The sequence below is a fragment of the Eubalaena glacialis genome, chromosome 7 (assembly GCF_028564815.1).
Source record: "Eubalaena glacialis isolate mEubGla1 chromosome 7, mEubGla1.1.hap2.+ XY, whole genome shotgun sequence".
Taxonomy (NCBI): Eukaryota; Metazoa; Chordata; class Mammalia; order Artiodactyla; family Balaenidae; genus Eubalaena; species Eubalaena glacialis.
The window spans coordinates 33,093,383-33,115,549 of NC_083722.1; the positions used below are offsets into that span (position 1 = coordinate 33,093,383).

General features: G+C 41.7%; 1 protein-coding gene across 4 annotated transcripts in view; it reads right to left on the bottom strand.

The window, feature by feature from the left end:
• Nucleotides 1-2,913: 2,913 nt before the first annotated feature.
• UBR2 (ubiquitin protein ligase E3 component n-recognin 2) overlaps nt 2,914-22,167 on the bottom strand; it is a 123,741-nt gene continuing 104,487 nt past the window's right edge. For all 4 annotated transcript variants that reach the window (XM_061196210.1, XM_061196208.1, XM_061196209.1 and 1 more), the window contains 6 exons: nt 12,477-12,585; nt 10,202-10,258; nt 9,811-9,888; nt 8,893-9,063; nt 6,540-6,641; nt 2,914-5,089 (listed from right to left, as the gene is read on the bottom strand). In XM_061196210.1, coding sequence (XP_061052193.1) covers nt 4,948-5,089; nt 6,540-6,641; nt 8,893-9,063; nt 9,811-9,888; nt 10,202-10,258; nt 12,477-12,585 — 659 coding nt within the window. In that variant the 3' untranslated portion in view covers nt 2,914-4,947. The remainder of the gene's footprint in view (nt 5,090-6,539; nt 6,642-8,892; nt 9,064-9,810; nt 9,889-10,201; nt 10,259-12,476; nt 12,586-22,167) is intronic.

The following is a 22,167-nucleotide window of genomic DNA, read 5'->3' on the forward strand; positions in this document are numbered from 1 at the left end:
AAAACCAAACCAAACCTGACACTGAAAGGTAGCACTGCTAATGATCACGGCAGCTGTTTCAACAGCGTGGGTGTCACCTCTCTCCCTCTTGCTATCTCTTATCTGCAAGAACAGGGACTATTAGGTTATCCAAATAATCTCAACATTTGCTAGTTTGGACCAGAGCTGAGTTCAATATTTTAGTATGTGGAATCTTAATTTAGTGATTTAAGCAAAAATCCCATTTTCTATCCCCCCCTCTCTGGTCAGAATCTGAGAGCTGTTGGGAGGATCAAGGGGAAAATGATCCCACAATAAACACCACCAGTTGGTTCAGAGCAGACTGTGCAGGGGGCCTGGAGCTGGTATACTGAATTAAGAACATACAGATTATGACCCGCTGAATGAGGGGGCACAAGCCACCCACACAGGGTTGGCAGGTAGCTCCCTCAGCACCCCAGCTCCCACTCTGGGGAAGTGAAAACCCCAGGGTTGTTTTGATCAAAGGCAGTTTCAAGGCACTCATACAAAGGGAGTAAATTCACAAGGTCTATTACTCGCAGGTCCCAGAACAGAAGTGAGGGGTGTGTGTGCAATGAGCCAGTGGAAGGGTGGTCCTCCATTCCAGGTCTCGAGAGCAGGAGACAGAGAGCAGGGTAGCAAGCACCTATTACTTAAGAGGTGGTTGGGACGGGCTCCACTCTAAGTGGTTATTTTGAAACGTGCCTTGGGAAAAGCAAAGCAGGAATTCCAGGGACGGGAAACCTAAGCTCAGGTCCTTATCTAAATGTCCTGAGCAGGGCTGTCACACTGTAAATACTCAGGCAGCAACTCACAATAGCTCTTTTCTCATTACACAGACTTAGGGTGGGCTGCATCCTCACAGTCTTCTCAGGTAGCCAGGTAGTTGCTAGAGGAATCTGCCCATCTCATTTGGTCATCTACCAGTGCCCAGCAAGACTGGGACCAGGTTTCTCCTTATGTCTAACCTCAGTCTTTCTTTGGGCCAATGTAGGTTCATTTCTCCCAAGGGACTCAGCCAGCTTTTCAAGTCCTGTCAGCCTAGCCCTGGGGAAGGGTGAGAGGTAAAGACAGTGCCTTAGAACTTTTATTTCTGAAACAATTACTCCATAGTGAAGTAGTAATAGCTACTTATTCCCAACATTTAGGAAAATAAGTGTCCTAGTGTCTGCAGCCTCAGCTCAAAGAGCCCATAGCCTCTTGCAACATTTTCAAGCCCAGGACTGAGCCACCAGCCAATAAACCCTTAGTAACCTCAATTCAGGTTAATAAGATTAGAGGCTTGCTCCGCACACTCCCCCCTGCCTCCCCTCATCCGGGCACCTGTAATGCTAGGTCAGCAGGTTTACAGCTTAGCCAGGGGCCGGGGTGGGGGGGAAGGGGGGTACTATGACAATTATGGTCTCTGAACAGCTACTAGATTAAAAAGAAAGGCTCCTGATGTCAGTGTGGCAAGCCAGCAGCACCGTGTGTTAAGGACTAGGAATGTGGGGGAATAACACGGAAGTTCAGGGGGAGAGCGGATGCCCTCTTGGTGTTCAGAGGACATGAGATTGGCTGGAGGGGAGGAAATATCAGCCCTTAACTCCTCATGGCATTATATCTTGTCCTTCAAATCAGAGGATGCGTATAAGTAAGCAGCAAAGTCAAAGTGCGAGGATGGTGTAGAGTGGATTAAGATAGGAGTCAACTCCTAGCTATTTACCTGACGGGGATGAAAACTTAGGTCCATACAAAAACCTGTAACAGGATTGTTTGTCATGGTTCTATTCATAACCACCCAAAACTGCCCAAATGTCTTTTACCTGGTGACTGGGTATATACATCTGCACAATGGAACACGATTCAGCAACCGATTCAGCAACCAAAAGGAACGTGGACGGCTCTCAAATGCATCAGTCTTCTTAGAGAGAAGCCAGACTCAAAACTCTACATATATGATATATTTATATAACATTCTGGAAGAGGCAAGACAAAGGGACAGAAAAAAATTAGTGGTTGTCAAGGGTCAGGATGGGGGGAGAAGGTGCCCACAAAAGGGCATGAGAGAACTTCCTGGGGTGATGGAATTGTTCTATTCTTGAGTGTGGCTTGTTAAAACAACTGTATGCATTTGTCAAAATGCATAAAACCATCCACTAGAAAGGGTGAATTTTACTATTTGGAAAATAAACGTCAATAAACCTGACTCAAAAAACAAAAGTAGGGACAAAGCAAGGAAGGAGCATGTCAGAGGGAATTAATGAGTCCTGGAGCTGATGACATTAGGACCAGGGAAGGTAGTAAGCTAGCTAGGAGCAGCATTAATGACCAGGAGACACAGAAACCTATTTTTTTTAGTTTGATGCTTTCCTTTTAAGAGGATTTTCAAGAGCACAGCAGAACTTTCATAGGCAATGACTCCCTTGCAAATATAGGATGTAGCTTCCTTCGTACATGTGTCTTTTCTAAGCAGAAAGTGTCTGGGGAGTGTGTTAGAACAGGGACCTGGAGATCACTACGTAAGGATAAGCAAGAAGAGTTTAAACCTTCTTGGAGGAAATGACTTGGAGCTGGAAGAGACTTCGAGTGCCCTGTTTTCCCAGTGATTTGAGGTCCACAGTGGTTCAGAAAGGTCACAAGCTGTCATAGTCAGTGAATATGAAACTTAATCAGCTGAAATGATGATCAAGCTTTCTTCAGAAGGTCAAGATCGTTTGGCCAACAGCCATAACTGACACTAATAATATAAGCATCTTAAATTTCAAGCTAATACAGGTGTCCCACTTCATCTATAGCAAGGTGACATGCGGAACACCTCCACTGCATTTAACTGTGTGAAACAAAACAGAAAGAAAATGTAGGCAGATGCAAAGTAATGTCAACACCTAAAGCATTTATTTGGATATCTTTAAACTTTTTACATATGATACATTCCAAATTTTACAAGTTGTCCACAGATAATAAAGTTATAGCCAATTTTTTAAACAGATATGATTTTCCCTGATATGGAAAGCATGTTATATAAACATTTCTACAATAAACATAATACATGCGGAACAAATCATAAGACTAAGATGATTCATTAGTTAGGGAAGACAATTAGATTAATGATACACACACCAGAAGATAAAAGGGTGCATGTGTTGCTATCTCATGTAAATTCATCTTCTCTCAGACTCCCTGACATTCTCAGAGAATTGAATCCAGGGACACCCTCTGCTAACAACAGGCTTATATGAAATCAGCTCTGAAAGCTGAAGTATTGTTATGATTTGGTGAACATGTTTATAATTCAACTACACAGGGAGAAACCTGGTCTTATCATTCTAAATTTAAGCTTGGTTAACAACTGGAGAAAAGCCAAAAGAAGCTGAACTTAAAAGCTAAAGGAATGAGGATGTGACAAAGGCCAAAATAAACATTAAAATCACGATGCCATCCACAGCCCATACCACCAGATCTTATGAATGGAAGGAAGGCCAGAAAAGGGGGGTGAGCACTGTGTTCTAACGCAGATTTTCTTCCTCTTGGGTGAGAAGCGCCTCCTCTCAGATGGGTGACTCAGTCCCAGGCAAGAAGGGTCAAGGTCATCCTTTCAGAGGAAGGGGTTCTTCACACACCACCCTGGAGAAGCAGTGAGTGTGGCTTCTACATCTCCACTTACTTTAGCTGAAAGTCTGGATTTCCAACCTTCCTCCTGGGTGTACCGTGGAGTGTGCAAGGCTAAGCAGGATGGACCTTTTAGATGCAGAGTTCAAAGAAAACTGAGTGAAAGGGTTATTTTCATTGGCTAAAAAAAATCCAAGAGCCTCTAATTATTCATTTATCCCTTAGCCTCACCTCAGAGAGGCTCTGTATTTATTCTTCCACCAAATTTGCCATCATTCTCCATGTACCGAAGCTCTCAGCACATGTGTATCACACAAGAGTGGTACATGGCATGTCATGGTTATAAACTATTTTACTAAGCGGCTATCAATCTACGAAGGCACCTCTTAGTAAGAACAATAATGTTTAAAAATAATAAAAAGCCTGGGCGCACAGGTGTCCCAGAAATGTACTAAGTGAGCCAGCAGGTAAACAGCAATTCATCTATTCCAGGAAATGCTGGAAGGGGTGGGGGTGAGGGAATTTTAAAACACTGAATTCTCATTTTTTTGCTAGTGTTTGATTCTAGATGTATACACTCTTTCAACTTAGTCTTAGAAATAAGAGACTATATCATCTGAAAAATTAGGATACTCTTAAGTTTTCAATAAGCCCTTTAACATGAGTTTTTTTCCACAAAGCCAAAAGTCTTGCAAAAAATAAAAGGGGGGGCGGGGGAATCCCACCTTGTATAGCCCTGAAAATCACCCAGCACACAAAGACACCACCTTCTCTCCTTCTTCCCACAGGTTCCTCCAGCATGAGTGTCCCCCAACCCCCTCACAGCCGGTGGAGACAAGGGAATGCCACTTTTGAAATCCACTGTTTTGCTTAGAGGTAGGGTCCCATCAGCTGTGGGGACACTGACCCAGGCCCAAAGTTGAGAGTCACTGAGAGGGATCAGGAAGTGTGACCCCAAAAGACCAGAGACTTTGTTTCCTGCTGCTGTTGCATCAGCTTCAGGCCTGGAGTTCCCTGTGTTCAGTAATGTGACACGGCTCAGACTACTGGGAACAGTCAAATGCAGTCAGATGCCCACAAAGGGGTTGAGTCCAGCCCAGGAAGAGAAGCTCCTTCCTGGATTCTAAAATTCAAGAAGTTACGTTTGAAGTACACAGCAAATGATGCAAGAAAATCTGCTGACAGAAGATGATTTTCATCAGTCTCTGGAGCCAGGAACTATAAAAATAAAACTGGGAAGAAAAGCTTAAATAAAGAATTTATTTCCAAATTCAGTAGAACCTATTTCCTATTCTCTTTCTTGAAAAGCGAACTGGGTTACAAAAATCCAAATTTATGTATTTGGTAGTGAAGTAATTATAAATGTTGCCAGTCAATGCCAACCAGTGTCTGATTTGCTTCCTGTGCATGTCCAATTTCCTCTGTGATACTGTGCTGGTGCCAGAGCTTCTGAATCTTCTTAAATCGCTCTCTGCACAAATGTAAAGGATTTCCCCGTCTAGAAAGAAGACACATGTCACTCAGGATGCATTCGGTTTATTCATCTATTATACTCCAACCTTTCCTGATTTAGGAAAAGTTACAAGTTATTGGTTTTAGATCCTCTGCAGAATATCTCTTTGGCAGGCGCCTGTGGTTATTAATGTGTTAGCTCTGACGGTTTGCTAGGAGCAGCTGAAGGGGAATAAGTGCTGAAAAGAAGAGGAAAATGAACACAAGCTACACCTACTCAGACTGGGGTGAGGAATTGGGGGTGGGGTTGAGCAGGAGGGTTTACGTTAAGAGGCTAAAACTATGCATTTATTATCCATTTTGTTGGTAAAACGTAAAACAGGGAGGGGCAGGGGAGACGATGGAAAAATTGCAGGGGTGAAAATGTTCTTCTAAGTACTGTCTTTCAGCTACAAAGTCTAAGCAAAGCAGTCAAATGTGAGTAACTTTGGGGTCTAATTTAACCAAAGCACAGGCACTGGTGAGCTCACGCCTGGGGCCTTGGCTCCTGACTCAGAGCGCCAGTCCTCTCACTCTCCGTCCAGAGCTCTTCCTCCTAAGAGCCCACATTTCTCAGAGCAACGGTAAGAACCATCAACAGGTGGCACAAGCCCGTCTCCTTGCAGTCAAGTACCTGAGGAGCCCATCTACTTATCTTGCCTTGGTTTCCAGGCCTTCAACTTCTGCTCCCCAAGGCTGGGAAGTTACATCTAGGTTAAGACTTTTATCCCATTTGGGCAAAAAGAAATGGTCTGAAAGTTCTTTAACAGTGCTTGAAGGAACTGCTGTTAGCATTTTGCTTTTGATGTAACAGAAGCTACCAAAGTAGAAGTGATTAAGGCTCAAATACTGTTGTATTGCTCTATATGTTCTAAATCTTTGTTCTCTCAGATTCTTATGTAGTAAGATAAGCACATCTCTTATCAATCAAGATTTGCTCTTTTATATCACTTGAAGAGGACCGGGTCTCCCATACAAAGCCGCGCAAGTTACAAAGAGCTATCCCTGCAGTGCTCTGATGCTGTGGATGCCACAGGACAATTCAAACAGCTCTCTGGAGTAAGAAATGGAAAAAGGTTGCACTCTGTCCCATTTTTTCCACAAAGCCGCACAAGTTACAAAGAGCTATCCCTGCAGTGCTCTGATGCTGTCATGCCGCAGGACAATTCAAACAGCTCTCTGGAGTAAGAAATGGAAAAAAGTTGCACTCTGTCCCATTTTTTCCCCTTATGTATCTTGATGGCCTTCATGACACTCTGAGGGCTGGGAATGGGAATGTCAAACCAGACAGCCAGGGTAGCCTCCTTGGAAGAGTCCACAGACAACAGCCACTTGTGCTAACCCTTCAGGCAGTTAGCAGGCAGGCTTCAGGACCACAAGGTTCATTGTGTTCACCCCATGCTGAAGGCTCCAGTGGCCCAGAGCCAGTCAACCTAGTTTCCCAGGATGAGCCTTACCTGAGTCCCTGGTCAGTCTCCCCATAGTCATCAAGGTAAGGAGGAGAATAAAAACAGCCTTTGGTTTTGCCAGCTAAAAATAGCACTTGACATTCCCGTACTCTGTAGAGAGACCATTTATAAATTAGTCACCAAGGTTTGGATTCAGTTCCAAATGGACTGAAGTCTTATAAAAGTAAACAAAACCATTGGGAATATGGGGTTAACAGACACAAACTATTATACATAAAACAGATAAGCAACAAGGATTTACTGTATAGCACAGGGAATTATACCTAATAACTTGTAATAACCTATAATGGAATATAACCTGCAAAAAACAAAACAAAAAAACACTGAATCACTATGATGTACACCTGAAACTAGGGCAGTATCATAAATCAACTATGTATCAATCAATAAATAAATATAAACAAACAAAACCACTGTTGGAAGAGAAGAAATGGCGTTTATAGCAGAAACACATGAAAAAGTATCAACACCCCTGGCTAAGTTTAAAAATAACTAAAAGGATTGTATTGTAACCAATATAAGGAAGGGGAGGGACATTTAGGATTAGGATTCGACAGCTCATATAATAGTGGCATTTAAAAAATTAAGTGTGAGAAAGTTAACTACTTCTAAACATAAGGTAGTTATTTATGTATCAACCACTATTATGAGGAAATTATTCATTTAAAAAATTGTACACAGGGCTTTCCTGGTGGCATAGTGGTTCAGAATCTGCCTGCCAATGCAGGGGACACGGGTTCGATCCCTGGTCTAGGAAGGTCCCACGTGCTGTGGAGCAACTAAGACCGTGCACCACAACTACTGAGCCTGTACTCTAGAGCCCGCGAGCCACAACTACTGAGCCCGTGCTCCACAACAAGAGAAGCCACCGCAATGAGAAGCCCATGCACTGCAATGAAGAGTAGCCCCCACTCGCTGCAACTAGAGAAAGCCCGGGCAGCAACGAAGACCCAACGCAGCCAAAAATCAAAAAAAAAAAAGGTACACAAACATTACAAACTAGGTTGACCTGAAACACAAAGCAACACTCTACACGACTAAAAGAATTCTGAAATATGCCAAACAAGGTAAAATGCTACTTTTACATTTCTCCTAAGGGTTTTTAAAAAAATGTGTCTCCTGATCCCTTTGAGAGGTTTGTTTAACTTTTTCTGGTGTTAACAATTCAGCCCATCTCAACATTTACTGAGAACCTATCATATACAAGAAATTGTCAGGCACTGGGGGGTACTAAGATGACTAAGATGTGGATATAATCTATGCCCCAGAGGAGCTCAAACTCATGTCACTTCTCTCCTTCAGACCCTGTGATGGCTTCCATCTCATTCAGAGACCTCGCTAGGACACACCAGGCCCACAACTCTCCCCCTTGTGCTCTCTACTGCAGTAGCAGCAGCCTCCTTGCTGTTTTTCTTTTTTTCTTTTTCTTTATTTATTTTTTGGCCATGCCGTGTGGCTTGTGGGATCTTAGTTCCCCGACCAAGGAATTTAACCTGCACCCTCAGCAGTGAAAGCATGGAGTCCTAACCACTGGACTGCCAGGGAATTCTTTTTTTTTAAATAAATATTATTGAGGGATAATTTTTTTTAAAAGACCTATCCATTTTTACAGGACAGTTTGATGAATTTTGTCCTTGCTCTTTCTTGAACACGGCAGGCACACTCCCCAGCAATTCTGCACTTGCTGCTCCCTGCCTAGAATGTTCTCCCCACTTCTTTAGGTCTTTATTCAAGTCACCTTCCCAGGGAACCTTCCCTGGTTCCCTATCTAAAATTCAACTCTCCAGCTGCCATTTCATATTCCCCTCCCTAGTTTATTTTTTCTCTTCTGCATGGATCGCTTTCTAAATTCTTATTTTATTTTCTATCTCCCTTATTAGAAACTGAGCTCCATGAAGGCAGAGATTTTCGTATGCTTTGTTGACTACTGCATTCTCAATATCCATTACACAGTCACTGGTAAGTATTTGCTGTACGTTGTCGAATATACACAACTACATACATCAGCCTGTGATATGTATGAATCCAACCATGAGGATACAACAAAAGGAGTAATTCTGACTGTGCTTGGGTAGAAAACCAAAGACAGCTAGAAGTTTCACATTAGAATGACGCACAAAGAAAGAACAGAATTGTCATGGGGATGGAAATGATAATGAAAGAACAGCACAGAGTTAGCATGAGCCAAATATAAGATGTGTGGAGACAAGGCTCCCCATTTTCCTCAAATGAATAAAAGAGTGGCCTCAAATCTCTGCAATGTAGTAGTTTCTTGTTCCACCCCTCAACAGATGTCTACTGTGACAGATCCAAAGCTAGAAAGCTCCTTCCAGGGCCTTACCTCAGGAAGATGCCCACCCCAGAACCACAGGAGTAGGTGTGGGCGGTGCAAGCTCCCACGTCCTCTCCTTCCAACTCCGTCTGACAGCAGTAGCTCTGGGAGCACAGCAGAGTTCCACATACAAGGCACAGAGTTGGGGCTCTGCTCTTGTCACCACCTGATTTGGGGCACCTCCATGAAATAAAAAAGCACAAGTCAAGGCTCTAAAAGACTGGCTAAAGAGCTGAGGGTGGTAAAATTGCCCTGGAAAAAAATTCTGCAATACCAAGTAGAGCTGAAGATGCATACAGACTATGGACCAGGCAAATTTATTTCTAGAATAGGTAACATCTCACATACACACCAACACCAGGTACTGGAAACACTCAATCAACAAGTGGAGAAAAGAGAAATAAAATTATCAATGGGAGGAAAAAAATATGTAAATTAAAAAATTAAAAAAAAAAATTACTGCTACTGTCATATAATGAAGTACTACACAATAGTGAAAACTGATGAATTAAAAATTATATGTGTCAAATGTATAAATAAATCTTACAAACAATGCTGAGTGAAAAAAGCTATAGGATAATGTACAATGCTATTCTAAAGCTTAAAATAATAATAATATATGCAAAATAATAATAACAGCTTAGGAATATAACCGTTTGTAGTTAATGTGTTATTTAAAGTGCAAATTGTTTAGATAACCTCTAATGAATCAAACTTGTCCCTCATCACCCCCTTTCTCATATCTTATTCTGAAACATGGAATCATGCTTTTTACAAGTTTGGTAGTACAAGTTAGGTGGTACTACTGATGTTATGATTTCCCTACCCAAACAAAAGAGAACAATGACAAAATCCTTCAAATTCTGTGTAGAGAAGTGAGTGTTTCCAGTGGTAGGAAGTGCTCAATAAGCTAATATAAAAACTTACGAGAAATTAGATGCTTGATTAATGAGGCTGCTGTAATCCTCTGGAAGGTCTATTAACTTGTTAGATTCTCTTGGATAGCTAAAACAAAACAAAAACCACACAAAAAACCCAGTTAATATGAGGACATATTGTAACAATGACAGGGAAACTCTTAACTTAGTCAAAATAAATAAAGGAAGACAATCTGAGTGACTGGGCACTACCACAGCAGCAAAAAGCCACAGTAAGAACTTTAAAATGCACGCTTAAATAACACAGGGCCTTAGGGTTCACATTTTTACTTGAAGAACTCAGGATGAATTATCAGGACAATAGGCTGTACTGTACACTTACATCCTGCTTCCATCCTACTTCTTGCCTCCAACCAAGTCTTTGACAATCTTCAGCTTACCTTATAGCGTCTCTTTCACCTTTCAGGTATCTCTTAACTTCAATGTTATGACACCAACTTTAATATAAATTGAGAAAAAAAAGATTTTTACTTTTGAAGGGCTAGAACTAAAAAATTTTCTTCTCTAAATCCAGTAAGAGAGAAACAGCCTTCTTGGCTTATTATATTTATCTCTTCATAAGAAGCTTAGAGGAATACCACATATTTTGCCTACCATATTTTAAAATCAGAAGAATATGACCTTTGATTTTCTAAAAGCAACAATGTTTAACATATTAAAATTTGCTATTACCCCCACCAATGGGACACTCTGAAAAACCAGTCTGGGGAATTCCCTGGTGGTCCAATGGTTAGGACTCTGTGCTCTCATTGCCAAGGGCACAGGTTCAATCCCTGGTCAGGGAACTAAGATCCCGCAAGCCACGCAGTGTGGCCCAAAAAAACCAAACCAAAACCAAAACCAAAACAGTCTGAATCAATGAGAAGCTCTTATAATCTAGAGCTAGAACACTCATATAAAATAAAAATTTTAAAATTGTGGTAAAACACACAGAACATAAAATTTACTATTTTAACCATTTTTAAGTGTACAGTTCTGTGGCATTAAGTATATTGAAGTTGTTGGGCAATCATCACCACCTCTGTCTCCAGAACTTTTTCAGCTTTCTCAAATGAAATTCTGTGCTTGTTAAACACTAACCCCTTCCTCCCCCCACCCCCAGCCCCTGGCAACCACCATTCTATTTTCTGTCTCTATGAATTTCACTATTCTAGGTACCTCATATAAATAGAAACATAATGTTTGTTCTTTTGTGACTGGCTTATTTCACTTAGCCTGCCTTCAAGTTTCATCCACATTGTAGCATGTGTCAGAATTTCCTACCCTTTTAAGGCTGAATAATACTCCACTGAATGTATATAACACGTTTTGTTTATACATTCATTGGTTTATGGACATTTGGGTTGTTTCCACCTCTTGGCTATTGTGAATAATGCTGCTATGAACATGCGTGTACAAAATTCTATGAGTTCCTGCTTTCAATTCTTTTGCAATATACACCTAGAAGTGAAACTACTGGATCATAGAGTAATTCTGTTTAACTTTTTGAGGAATCACCATACTGTTTTCCAGAGCAGCTGTACCATTTTCTATTCCTACCGGCAGTGTACATGGATTCCAGTTTCTTGACATCCTCACCAACATGTGTTATTAATATCTGCCTCTTTCATTACAGCAGTTCTAATGGGTATGAAATGGTATCTCACTGTGATTTTTATTTGCATTTCCCTGATGACTAGTGATGTTCAGTATTTTTTCATGTGCTTATTGACCATTTGTATATCTTCTTTGGAGAAGTCCTTTGCTCATTTTATAACGGGTTGTTTGCTTTTTTTGTTGCTGAGATGTAGGAAATCTAGATATATATATTCTGGCTATTACTCCCTTATCAGATATATGATGTGCAAATATTTTCTCCCATTCTGTGGGTAAATCAGCCAAATTTTATTCTTAACTTAGTCACTAACTTGACATGATTAACGGGTCAATTTCTCTAGACTTCAGTTTTCTCAAATATAAAGTGAGGACAGGGGGTCCCTGGTGGCACAGTGGTTAAGAATCTGCCTGCCAATGCAGGTGACACAGGTTCGAGCCCTGGTCTGGGAAGATCCCACATGCCACGGAGCAACTAAGCCCGTGTACCACAACTACTGAGCCTGCACTCTAGAGCCCATGAGCCACAACTACTGAAGCCCTTGTGCCACAACTACTGAAGCCTGCGCGCCTAGAGCCTGTGCTCTGAAACAAAAGAAGCCACCACAATGAGAAGCCCGTGCACTGCAATGAAGAGTAGCCCCCGCTCACCGCAACTAGAGAGAGCCCGCACGCAGCAATGAAGACCCAAAGCAGCAATCAATCAATCAATCAATCAAATCAAATAAAATAATAAAAATAAAGTGAGGATATTAGACTAGATAACCCTTAAGGTTTCTTTCAGTTTCAAAAATCTACGGAACACAGTACTTAACAAGTAAGTTAATATGAGGAAATAAACATTTCCACCACTACTCTCCTTCCAGGCAAATCTGCTTATGCTATTCAGTAGGCCTGGCAAAAATCTTACCATAAAGGTAAATCCTTAACTAAGAAGGCCTAATAAATCACATGGATTGAATTCTGCCAGGCTGAGAATTCTGTAAAATATGTGATAAACTGAAGTTTGTTTCCACATATATATATATTCCAATATAAAGAAGAAAAGTGTACAATCGTTACCTTTCAATCAGTAACTTCATTATCTCCTTATTTTCTTGAAAAAGGCAAATGAAGTTGTTTGGCAGGGAAAGATAGTTACATAAATGTTCAAAATGGCTTGTTCCAGAAGCTGCAAATAGAGAAGAAAACAGTTTTGCATATAACAACTAAGACTAGATCCTATAGGGCAGTAAGCAACAGCAGAGCTTAAACAAAAAAGGCACGAGATGAAAGAGTTCAATTTTGCTAGGTACATAACCTGTAGGAAGTAAATAAGATGGCACATGGAAGGGATCCACAGAAAATGACATAACTGAAAGTGGAGTCAGGCAACTCCTTTACCAAACTGGTCACAATTTCTTGATGTTTCAGTTTTACCATCTGCAAAATGGGGTACCTGTGTGATATACTTCATGGGGTTATTTGTGAACATTAAATGACAAAAATAACATATGGGTAGCTCTGGAAAAGTATAAGGCAGTATAGAGACATAAGATGATTTTATCACTGAGAGATGGATTTAAACACTAACTTAATCATCACTGAAAATGATTAGGAAGGGTAAATTATTCTCTCAATGGTGCCTGGACAACTAGCTAAATGGAGATGCTATTCAACAAACTTTTAGAGAGCAGCATAACATGCAGGCACCCCATGAAATGTGCCAGGCACTATGAGGTACAGTAAACTTTAAGTCTACCTTTACACTACTTTTATGAAATGAATTGAAACAAAACACAAAAAACAACTGTGAAATAGCAAATTAATTCCTACATTAATATCAGATTTATGGGGCTTCCCTGGTGGCACAGTGGTTGAGAATCTGCCTGCCAATGCAGGGGACACGGGTTCGAGCCCTGGTCTGGGAAGATCCCACATGCCGCGGAGCAACTAGGCCCGTGAGCCACAGCTACTGAGCCTGCGCGTCTGGAGCCTGTGTCTCGCAACAAGAGGGGCCGCGACAGTGAAAGGCCCGCGCACCGTGATGAAGAGTGGCCCCCGCTTGCCACAACTAGAGAAAGCCCTCGCATAGAAACGAAGACCCAACACAGCCAAAAAAAACAAACAAATAAATAAATAAATAAGTCAGGAGCTCTTAAAAAAAAAAAGTAAAATAAAAATACAGATATATATTAAAAAAATCAGGGGACTTCCCTGGTGGCGCAGTGGTTGAGAATCCGCCTGCCAACGCAGGCAACACAGGTTCGAACCCTGGTTCGGGAGGATCCCACATGCCGCGGAGCAACTAGGCCCGTGTGCCACAACTACTGAGCCTGTGCTCTAGAGCCCGTGAGCCATAACTACTGAGCCTGTGTGCCACAACTACTGAGGCCCGCACACCTAGAGGCCGTGCACCGCAACAAAGAGTAGCCCCCGCTCCCCGCAACTAGGGGAGACCCACGCGCAGCAATGAAGACCCAACGCAGCCAAAATAAATAAATTAATTAAAAAAAAAATCAGATTTATGTGTAATTATGGCTATTTTGAACTTCAAGGCCACCTGTTTCACATTAAAAAATACTTGAGAGGGGGCAGACAGCAGAAGCAAGAAGAACTACAATCCTACAGCCTGCAGAACGAAAACCACAATCACAAAGTTAGACAAAATGAAAAGGCAGAGGATTATGTCGCAGATGAAGGAACAAGATAAAAACCCCAGAAGAACAACTAAATGAAGTGGAGACTGGCAACCTTCCAGAAAAAGAATTCAGAAGAATGATAGTGAAGATGACCCAAGATCTCGGAAAAAGAATGGAGGCAAAGATTGAGAAGATGTAAGAAATGTTTAACAAAGACCTAGAAGAACTAAAGAACAAACAAACAGAGATGAACAATACAATAATTAAAATGAAAAATACACTAGAAGGAATCAATAGCAGAATAACTGAGGCAGAAGACCGGATAAGTGACCTGGAAGACAGAACGGTGGAAATCACTGCCGCAGAACAGAATAAAGAAAAAAGAATGAAAAGAAATGAAGACAGCCTAAGAGACCTCTGGGGCAACATTAAATGCACCAACATTTGCATTATAGGGGTCCCAGAGGGAGAAGAGAAAGGACCCAAGAAAATATCTGAAGAGATAATAGCTGAAAACTTCCCTAATGTAGGAAAGGAAACAGTCAACGAAGTCCAAGAAGTGCAGAGAGTCCCAGGCAGGATAAACCCAAGGAGGAGCACACCAAGACACACAGTAATCAAATCGACAAAACTTAAAGACAAAGAAAAAAATCAACCAGGGAAATATGACAAATAACATACAAGGGAACTCCCATAAGGTTATCAGCTGATTTCTCAGCAGAAACTCTGCAAGCCAGAAGAAGTGGCACAATATATTTAAAGTGATGTAAGGGAAGAAACTACAACCAAGAATACCTTACCCAGCAAGGATCTCATTCAGATTTGACAAAGAAATCAAAAGCTTTACAGACAAGCAAAAGCTAAGAGAATTCAGCACTACCAGACCAGCTTTGCAACAAATGCTAAAGGAACTCCTCTAAGCGGGAAAGGGACTAGCAACTTAAAAAATAAAAAACCTTGTACATACATAGACTGCTGTATCAAAACTGCATGGGAGGGCTTCCCTGGTGGTGCAGTGGTTAAGAATGTGCTTGCCAATGCAGAGGACATGGGTTCGAACCCTGATCTGGGAAGATCCCACATGCTGTGGAGTAACTAAGCCTGTACGCCACAACTACTGAGCCTGTGTTCTAGAGCCTGCGAGCCACAACTACTGAGCCCATGTGCCACAACTACCAAAGCCTGCACGCCTAGAGTCCGTGCTCTGCAACAAGAGAAGCCACCACAATGAGAAGCCTGCACACTGCAATGAAGAGTAGCCCCCGCTTGCTGCAACTAGAGAAAGCCTGTACGCAGCAACGAAGACCCAATGCAGCTGAAAATAAATAAGTAAAACAACAACAACAACAACAACAAAAAAAGTGCATGGAAACAGCAAAACCAAAAACCTACGATAGATACACATACAAAAAAGAAAAAGCAACCCAAACACAACACTAAAGATGGTCATCAAAACATAAGAGAAGAGAACAAAAGAAGAAGGGAAGAAAAAAGACCTACAAAAACAAACCCAAAACAATTAAGAAAATGGCAATAGGAATACACATATTGATAATTACCTCACATGTAAATGGATTAAATGCACCAATCAAAAGACACAGACTGGCTGAGTGGATACAAAAACAAGACCTATATACATGCTGTCTACAGGAGACCCACCTCAGACCTAGGGACCTATACAGACTGAAAGTGAGATGGAAGAAGGTATTCCACGCAAATGGAAATCAGAAGAAAGCTGGAGTAGCAATACTCATATCAGACAAAATAAACTTTAAAATAAAGACTGTTATAAGAGACAAAGAAGGACACTACACAATGATCAAGGGATCAATCCAAGACGAAGATATAACAACTGTAAATATATATGCACCCAACATAGGAGCACCTCAATATATAAGGCAAATACTAACAGCCATAAAGGTAGAGATCGACAGTAACACAATAATACTGGGAGACTTTAACAACTCATTTTCATCAATGGACAGATCATCCAGACAGAGAATCAATAAAGGACAGGCCTTAAATGACACATTAGACCAGATGGACTTAACTGATATTTATAGAGCATTTCATCTAAAAGCAGCAGAATACACTTTCTTCTCAAGTGCACACAGAACATTCTCCAGGATTGACCACATGCTAGGCCACAAGGTGAGCCTCGGTAAATTTAAGAAAACTGAAATCATATCAAGCATCTTCCGATAACAATGCTATGAGATTAAAAATAAACTATAAGAAAAAAACTACAAAAAACACAAACACATGGAGGCTAAACAATATGCTACTGAACAACCAATGGATCACCGAAGAAATAAAAGGGTTTAAAAAAATACCTAGAGACAAATGAAAGCACAACGATCCAAAATCTATGGGATGCAGCAAAAGCAGTTTTAAGAGGGAAGTTTATAGCAATACAATCTTACGTCAGGAAACAAGAAAAATCTCAAATAAACAATCTAACCTTACACCTAAAGGAACTAGAGAAAGAAGAACAAACAAAACCCAAAGTTAGTAGAAGGAAAGAAATCATAAAGATCAGAGCAGAAATAAATGAAATAGAGACAAAGGAAGTAAGAGCAAAGATCAATGAAACTAAAAGCTGGTTCTCTGAAAAGATAAACAAAACTGATAAACCTTTAGCCAGACTCATCAAGAAAAAAAGGGAGAGGACTCAAATCAATAAAATTCGAAATGAAAAAGGAGAAGTTATAACAGACACCACAGAAATACAAAGGATCATAAGACACTACACGTGGCTATATGCCAATAAAATGGACAACCTGGAAGAAATGGACAAATTCTTAGAAAGGTACAGTCTCCAAGACTGAACCAGGAAGAAATAGAAAATATGAACAGACCAATCACAAGCACTGAAATTGAAGCTGTGATTAAAAATCTTCCGACAAACAAAAGTCCAGGACCTGATGACTTCACAGGAGAATTCTACCAAACATTTAGAGAAGAGCTAACACCTATCCTTCTGAAACTGTTCCAAAAAATTGCAGAGGAAGGAAAACTCCCAAACTCATTCTATGAGGCCACCATCACCCTGATACCAAAACCAGACAAAGATACCACAAAAAAAAAGAAAATTACATGCTGGGACTTCCCTGGTGGTGCAGTGGTTAAGACTCCGTGCTCCCAATGCAGGGGGCCCGAGTTTGATCCCTGGTCAGGGAACTAGATCCCACGTGCATGTTGCAACTGAGAGTTTGCATGCCACAACTAAGAAGCCCGTATGCTGCAACTAAGGAGCTGGTGAGCTGCAACTAAGGAGCCCACCTGCTGCAACTAAGACCTGGCACAACCAAATAAATAAATATTAAAAAAAAAAAAGAAAAAAAAAAGAAAGAAAGTTAGAGGCCAATATCACCGATGAACATAGACACAAAAAGTCTCAACAAAATACTAGCAATCCGAATCCAACAATACATTAAAAGGATCATACACCATGATCAAGTGGGATTTATCCCAGGGATACAAGGATTTTTCAGTATCTGCAAATCAATCAGTGTGATATACCACATCAACAAATTGAAGAATAAAACCATATGATCATCTCAAAAGATGCAGAAAAAGCTTTTGACAACATTCAGCACCCATTTATGATAAAAGCTCTCCAGAAAGTGGGCACAGAGGGAACATACCTCAACATAATAAAGGCCATATACAACAAACCTATAGCTAACATCATACTCAATGGTGAAGAGCTGAAAGCATTTCCTCTGAGATTAGGAACAAGACAAGGATGTCCACTCTCACCACTTTTATTCAACATAATTTTGGAAGTCCTAGCTATGGCAATCAGAGAAGAAAAAGAAATAAAAGGAATCCAAATTGGAAAAGAAGAAGTAAAACCGTAACTGTTTGCAGATGACATGATACTATATACATAGAAAATCCTAAAGATGCCACCAGAAAACTACTAGAGCTCATCAATGAATTTGGTAAAGTTGCAGGTTACAGAATTAATACACAGAAATCTGTTCCATTTCTATACACTAACTATGAAAGATCAGAAAGAAAATTCAAGAAACAATCCCATTTACCACTGCATCAAAAAGAATGAAATACCTAGGAATAAACCTACCTAAGGAGACAAAAGATCTGTACTCGAAAACTGTAAGACACTGATGAAAGAAATCGAAGAAGACACAAACAGATGGAAAGATATACCATGTTTGTGGATTGGAAGAATCAATATTGTCAAAATGACTATACTACCCAAGGCAATCTACGGATTCAATGGAATCCCTATAAAATTACCAATGGCATTTTTCACAGAATTAGAACAAAAAATCTTAAAATTTGTATGGAGACACAAAAGACCCCAAATAGCCAAAGCAATCTTGAGAAAGAAAAACGGAGCTGGAGGAATCAGGCTCCCTGACTTCAGACTATACTACCTATAGTCATCAAAACAGTATGGTACTGGCACAAAAATAGATATATAGATCAATGTAACAGGATAGAAAGCCCAGAAATAAACCCACACACCTATGGTCAATTAATCTACGACAAAGGAGGCAAGACTACACAACAGTGGAAAGACAGTCTAGTCTCTTCAACAAATGGTGCTGGGAAAACTGGTCAGCTACATGTTAAAAAAATGAAATTAGATGGTTCTTTAACACCACACACAAAATAAGCTCAAAATGGATTAAAGACCTAAATGTGAGAACAGATATTATAAAACCCCGAGAGGAAAACATAGGCTGAACACTCTCTGACATAAATTGCAGCAATATCCTTTTCGATCTGTCTCCCATAATAATGGAAATAAAAACAAAAATAAACAAATGGGACCTAATTAAACTCAAAAGCTTTTGCACAGCAAAGGAAACCATAAACAAAATGAAAAGACAACCCACAGATTGGGAGAAAATATTTGCAAATGATGTGACCGACAAGGGATTAGTCTCCAAAATTTACAAACACCTCATGAGGCTTAATATCATCAAAACGAACAACCCAATCAAAAAATGGGCAGAAGACCATTATATAGACATTTCTCCAAAGAAGACAGATGAGAAGATGTTCAACATCGCTAATTATTAGAGAAATACAAATCAAAACTACAATGAGATATCACCTCACACCAGTCAAAATGGCTATCATCAAAAAATCCACAAACAATAAATGCTAGAGACAGTGTGGAGAAAAGGGAACCCTCCTACACTGTCGGTGGGAATGTAAATTGGTACAGCCACTATGGAGAACAGTATGGAGGTTCCTTAAAAAACTAAAAATAGGGAGGGGCAAGATGGCGGAAGAGTAAGACGCGGAGATCACCTTCCTCCCCACAGATACATGAGAAATACATCTACACGTGGAACTGCTCCTACAGAACACCCACTGAACGCTGGCAGAAGACGTCAGACCTCCCAAAAGGCAAGAAAATCCCCACGTACTTGGGTAGGGCAAAAGAAAAAAGAAATAACAGAGACAAAAGAATAGGGACGGGACCTGCGCCAGTGGGAGGGAGCTGTGAAGGAGGAAAGGTTTCTACACACTAGGAAGCCCCTTCGTGGGCAGAGACTGCGGGTAGCAGAGGGGGGAAGCTTCGGAGCCACGGAGGAGAGCGCAGCCACATTGGTGCGGAGGGCAAAGCGGAGATTCCCGCACAGAGGAGCGGTGCCCACCGGCACTCACCAGCCCGAGAGGCTTGTCTGCTCAGCCGCCGGGGCGGGCGGGGCCTGGGAGCTGGGGCTCGGGCTTCGGTGCTAGCCGGGAGGGAGTCCGGGAAAAAGACTGCAGCTGCCAAAGAGGCAAGAGAATTTTTCTTGCCTCTTTGTTTCGCGGCGCGCAAGGAGAGGGGATTCAGAGCGCCGCCTAAACGAGCTCCAGAGACGGGCGCGAGCCGCGGCTATCAGCGCGGATCCCACAGCAACAGGGACGCAGAGGGAAAAACGGAGAGATTCCCGCGCAGAGGCTCGGCGCCGAGCAGCACTCACCAGCCCGAGAGGCTTGTCTGCTCACCCGCCGGGGCGGGCGGGGGCTGGGAGCTGAGGCGCGGGCTTCAGTCGGATCCCAGGGAGAGGACTGGGGTCGGCGGCGTGAACACAGCCTGAAGGGTCTAGCGCACCACAACTAGCCGGGAGGGTGCACGAGAAAAAGTCTGCAGCTGCCGAAGAGGCAGGAGACTTTTTCTTACCTCTTTGTTTCGCGGCGTGCAAGGGGAGGGGATTCAGAGCGCCACTTAAACGAACTCCAGAGACGGGCGCGAGCCGCGGCTATCAGCGCGGACCCCAGAGACGGGCATGAGACGCTAAGGCTGCTGCTGCCGCCACCAAACAGCCTGTGGGCGAGCACAGGTCATTCTCCACACCGCCCCTCCCGGGAGCCTGTGCAGCCCGCCACGGCCAGGCTTCCGTAATCCGGGGACAACTTCCCCGGGAGAGCGCACGGCGCGCCTCAGGCTGCTGCAACGTCACGCCGGCTTCTGCCGCCGCAGGCTCGCCCCGCCTCCTCCATACCGCTCCCTCCCCCCGGCCTGACTGAGCCAGAGCCCCCGAACCAGCTGCTCCTTTAACCCCGTTCTGTCTGGGCGGGGAACAGACGCCCTCAGGCGACCTACATGCAGAGGCGGGTCCAAATCCAAAGCTGAACCCCGGGAGCTGTACGAACAAAGAAGAGAAAGGGAAATCTCTCCCAGCAGCCTCAGAAGCAGCGGATTAAAGCTCCACAAACAACTTGATGTGCCTGCATCTGTTGAATACCTGAATAGACAACGAATCATCCCAAATTTAGGAGATGGACTTTGGGAGCAGGATATATTAACTTTTCCCCTTTTCCTTTTTTTTTGTGAGTGTAGATGTGTATGCTTCTGGGTGAGATTTTGTCTGTATAGCTTTGCTCTCACCGTTAGTCCTAGGGTTAGGTCCGTCCGTTTTTTTTTTTTTTTTTTTGGCTTAAAAAATTTTTTTTTCCCTAATAAATGTTTTCTTAATAATTTTTTCCTTATTTTCTATTTTTAAAAAAATTTTTAATAAGTTTTTTCATATTTTTTATTTTAAAAAATTAAAAAAATTTTTCTTAATAAATTTTTTCTAAATAATTTTTTTCTTATTTTTAGTATAAAAAATTAATAAATCTATTTTTAAAAATTAAAAAAAAATTTTTTTTCTTAATAAATTTACTCTTAATAATTTTTTTTCTTATTTTTTATTATAATTGCTTTATTTTATTTTATTTTATCCTCTTTTTTTCTTTCTTTCCATTTTTTCTCCCTTTTATTCTGAGCCGTGTGGATGAAAGGCTCTTGGTGCTCCAGCCAGGCATCAGGGCTGTGCCTCTGAGGTGGGAGAGCCAACTTCAGGACACTGGTCCACAAGAGACCTCCCAGCTCCACGTAATACCAAACAGCGAAAATCTCTCACAGATCTCCATCTCAACATCAAGACCCAGCTTCACTCAACGACCAGCAAGCTACAGTGCTGGACACCCTATGCCAAACAACTAGCAAGAGAGGAACACAGCCCCATCCATTAACAGAGAGGCTGCCTAAAATCATAATAAGGCCACAGACACCCCAAAACACACCACCAGACGTGGACGAACCCACCAGAAAGACAACATCCAGCCTCATCCACCAGAACACAGGCACTAGTTCCCTCCACCAGGAAACCTACACAACCCACTGAACCAACCTTAGCCACTGGGGACAGATACCAAAAACAACGGGAACTACGAACCTGCAGCCTGTGAAAAGGAGACCCCAAACACAGTAAGATAAGCAAAATGAGAAGACAGAAAAACACACAGCAGATGAAGGAGCAGGGTCAAAACACACCAGACCTAACAAATGAAGAGGAAATAGGTAGTCTACCTGAAAAAGAATTCAGAATAATGATAGTAAGGATGATCCAAAGTCTTGGAAATAGAATAGACAAAATGCAAGAAACATTTAACAAGGACGTAGAAGAACTAAAGAGGAACCAAGAAACGATGACAAGCACAATAAATGAAATTAAAAATACTCTAGATGGGATCAATAGCAGAATAACTGAGGCAGAAGAACGGATAAGTGACCTGGAAGATAAAATGGTGGAAATAACTACTGCAGACCAGAATAAAGAAAAAAGAATGAAAAGAACTGAGGACAGTCTCAGAGACCTCTGGGACAACATTAA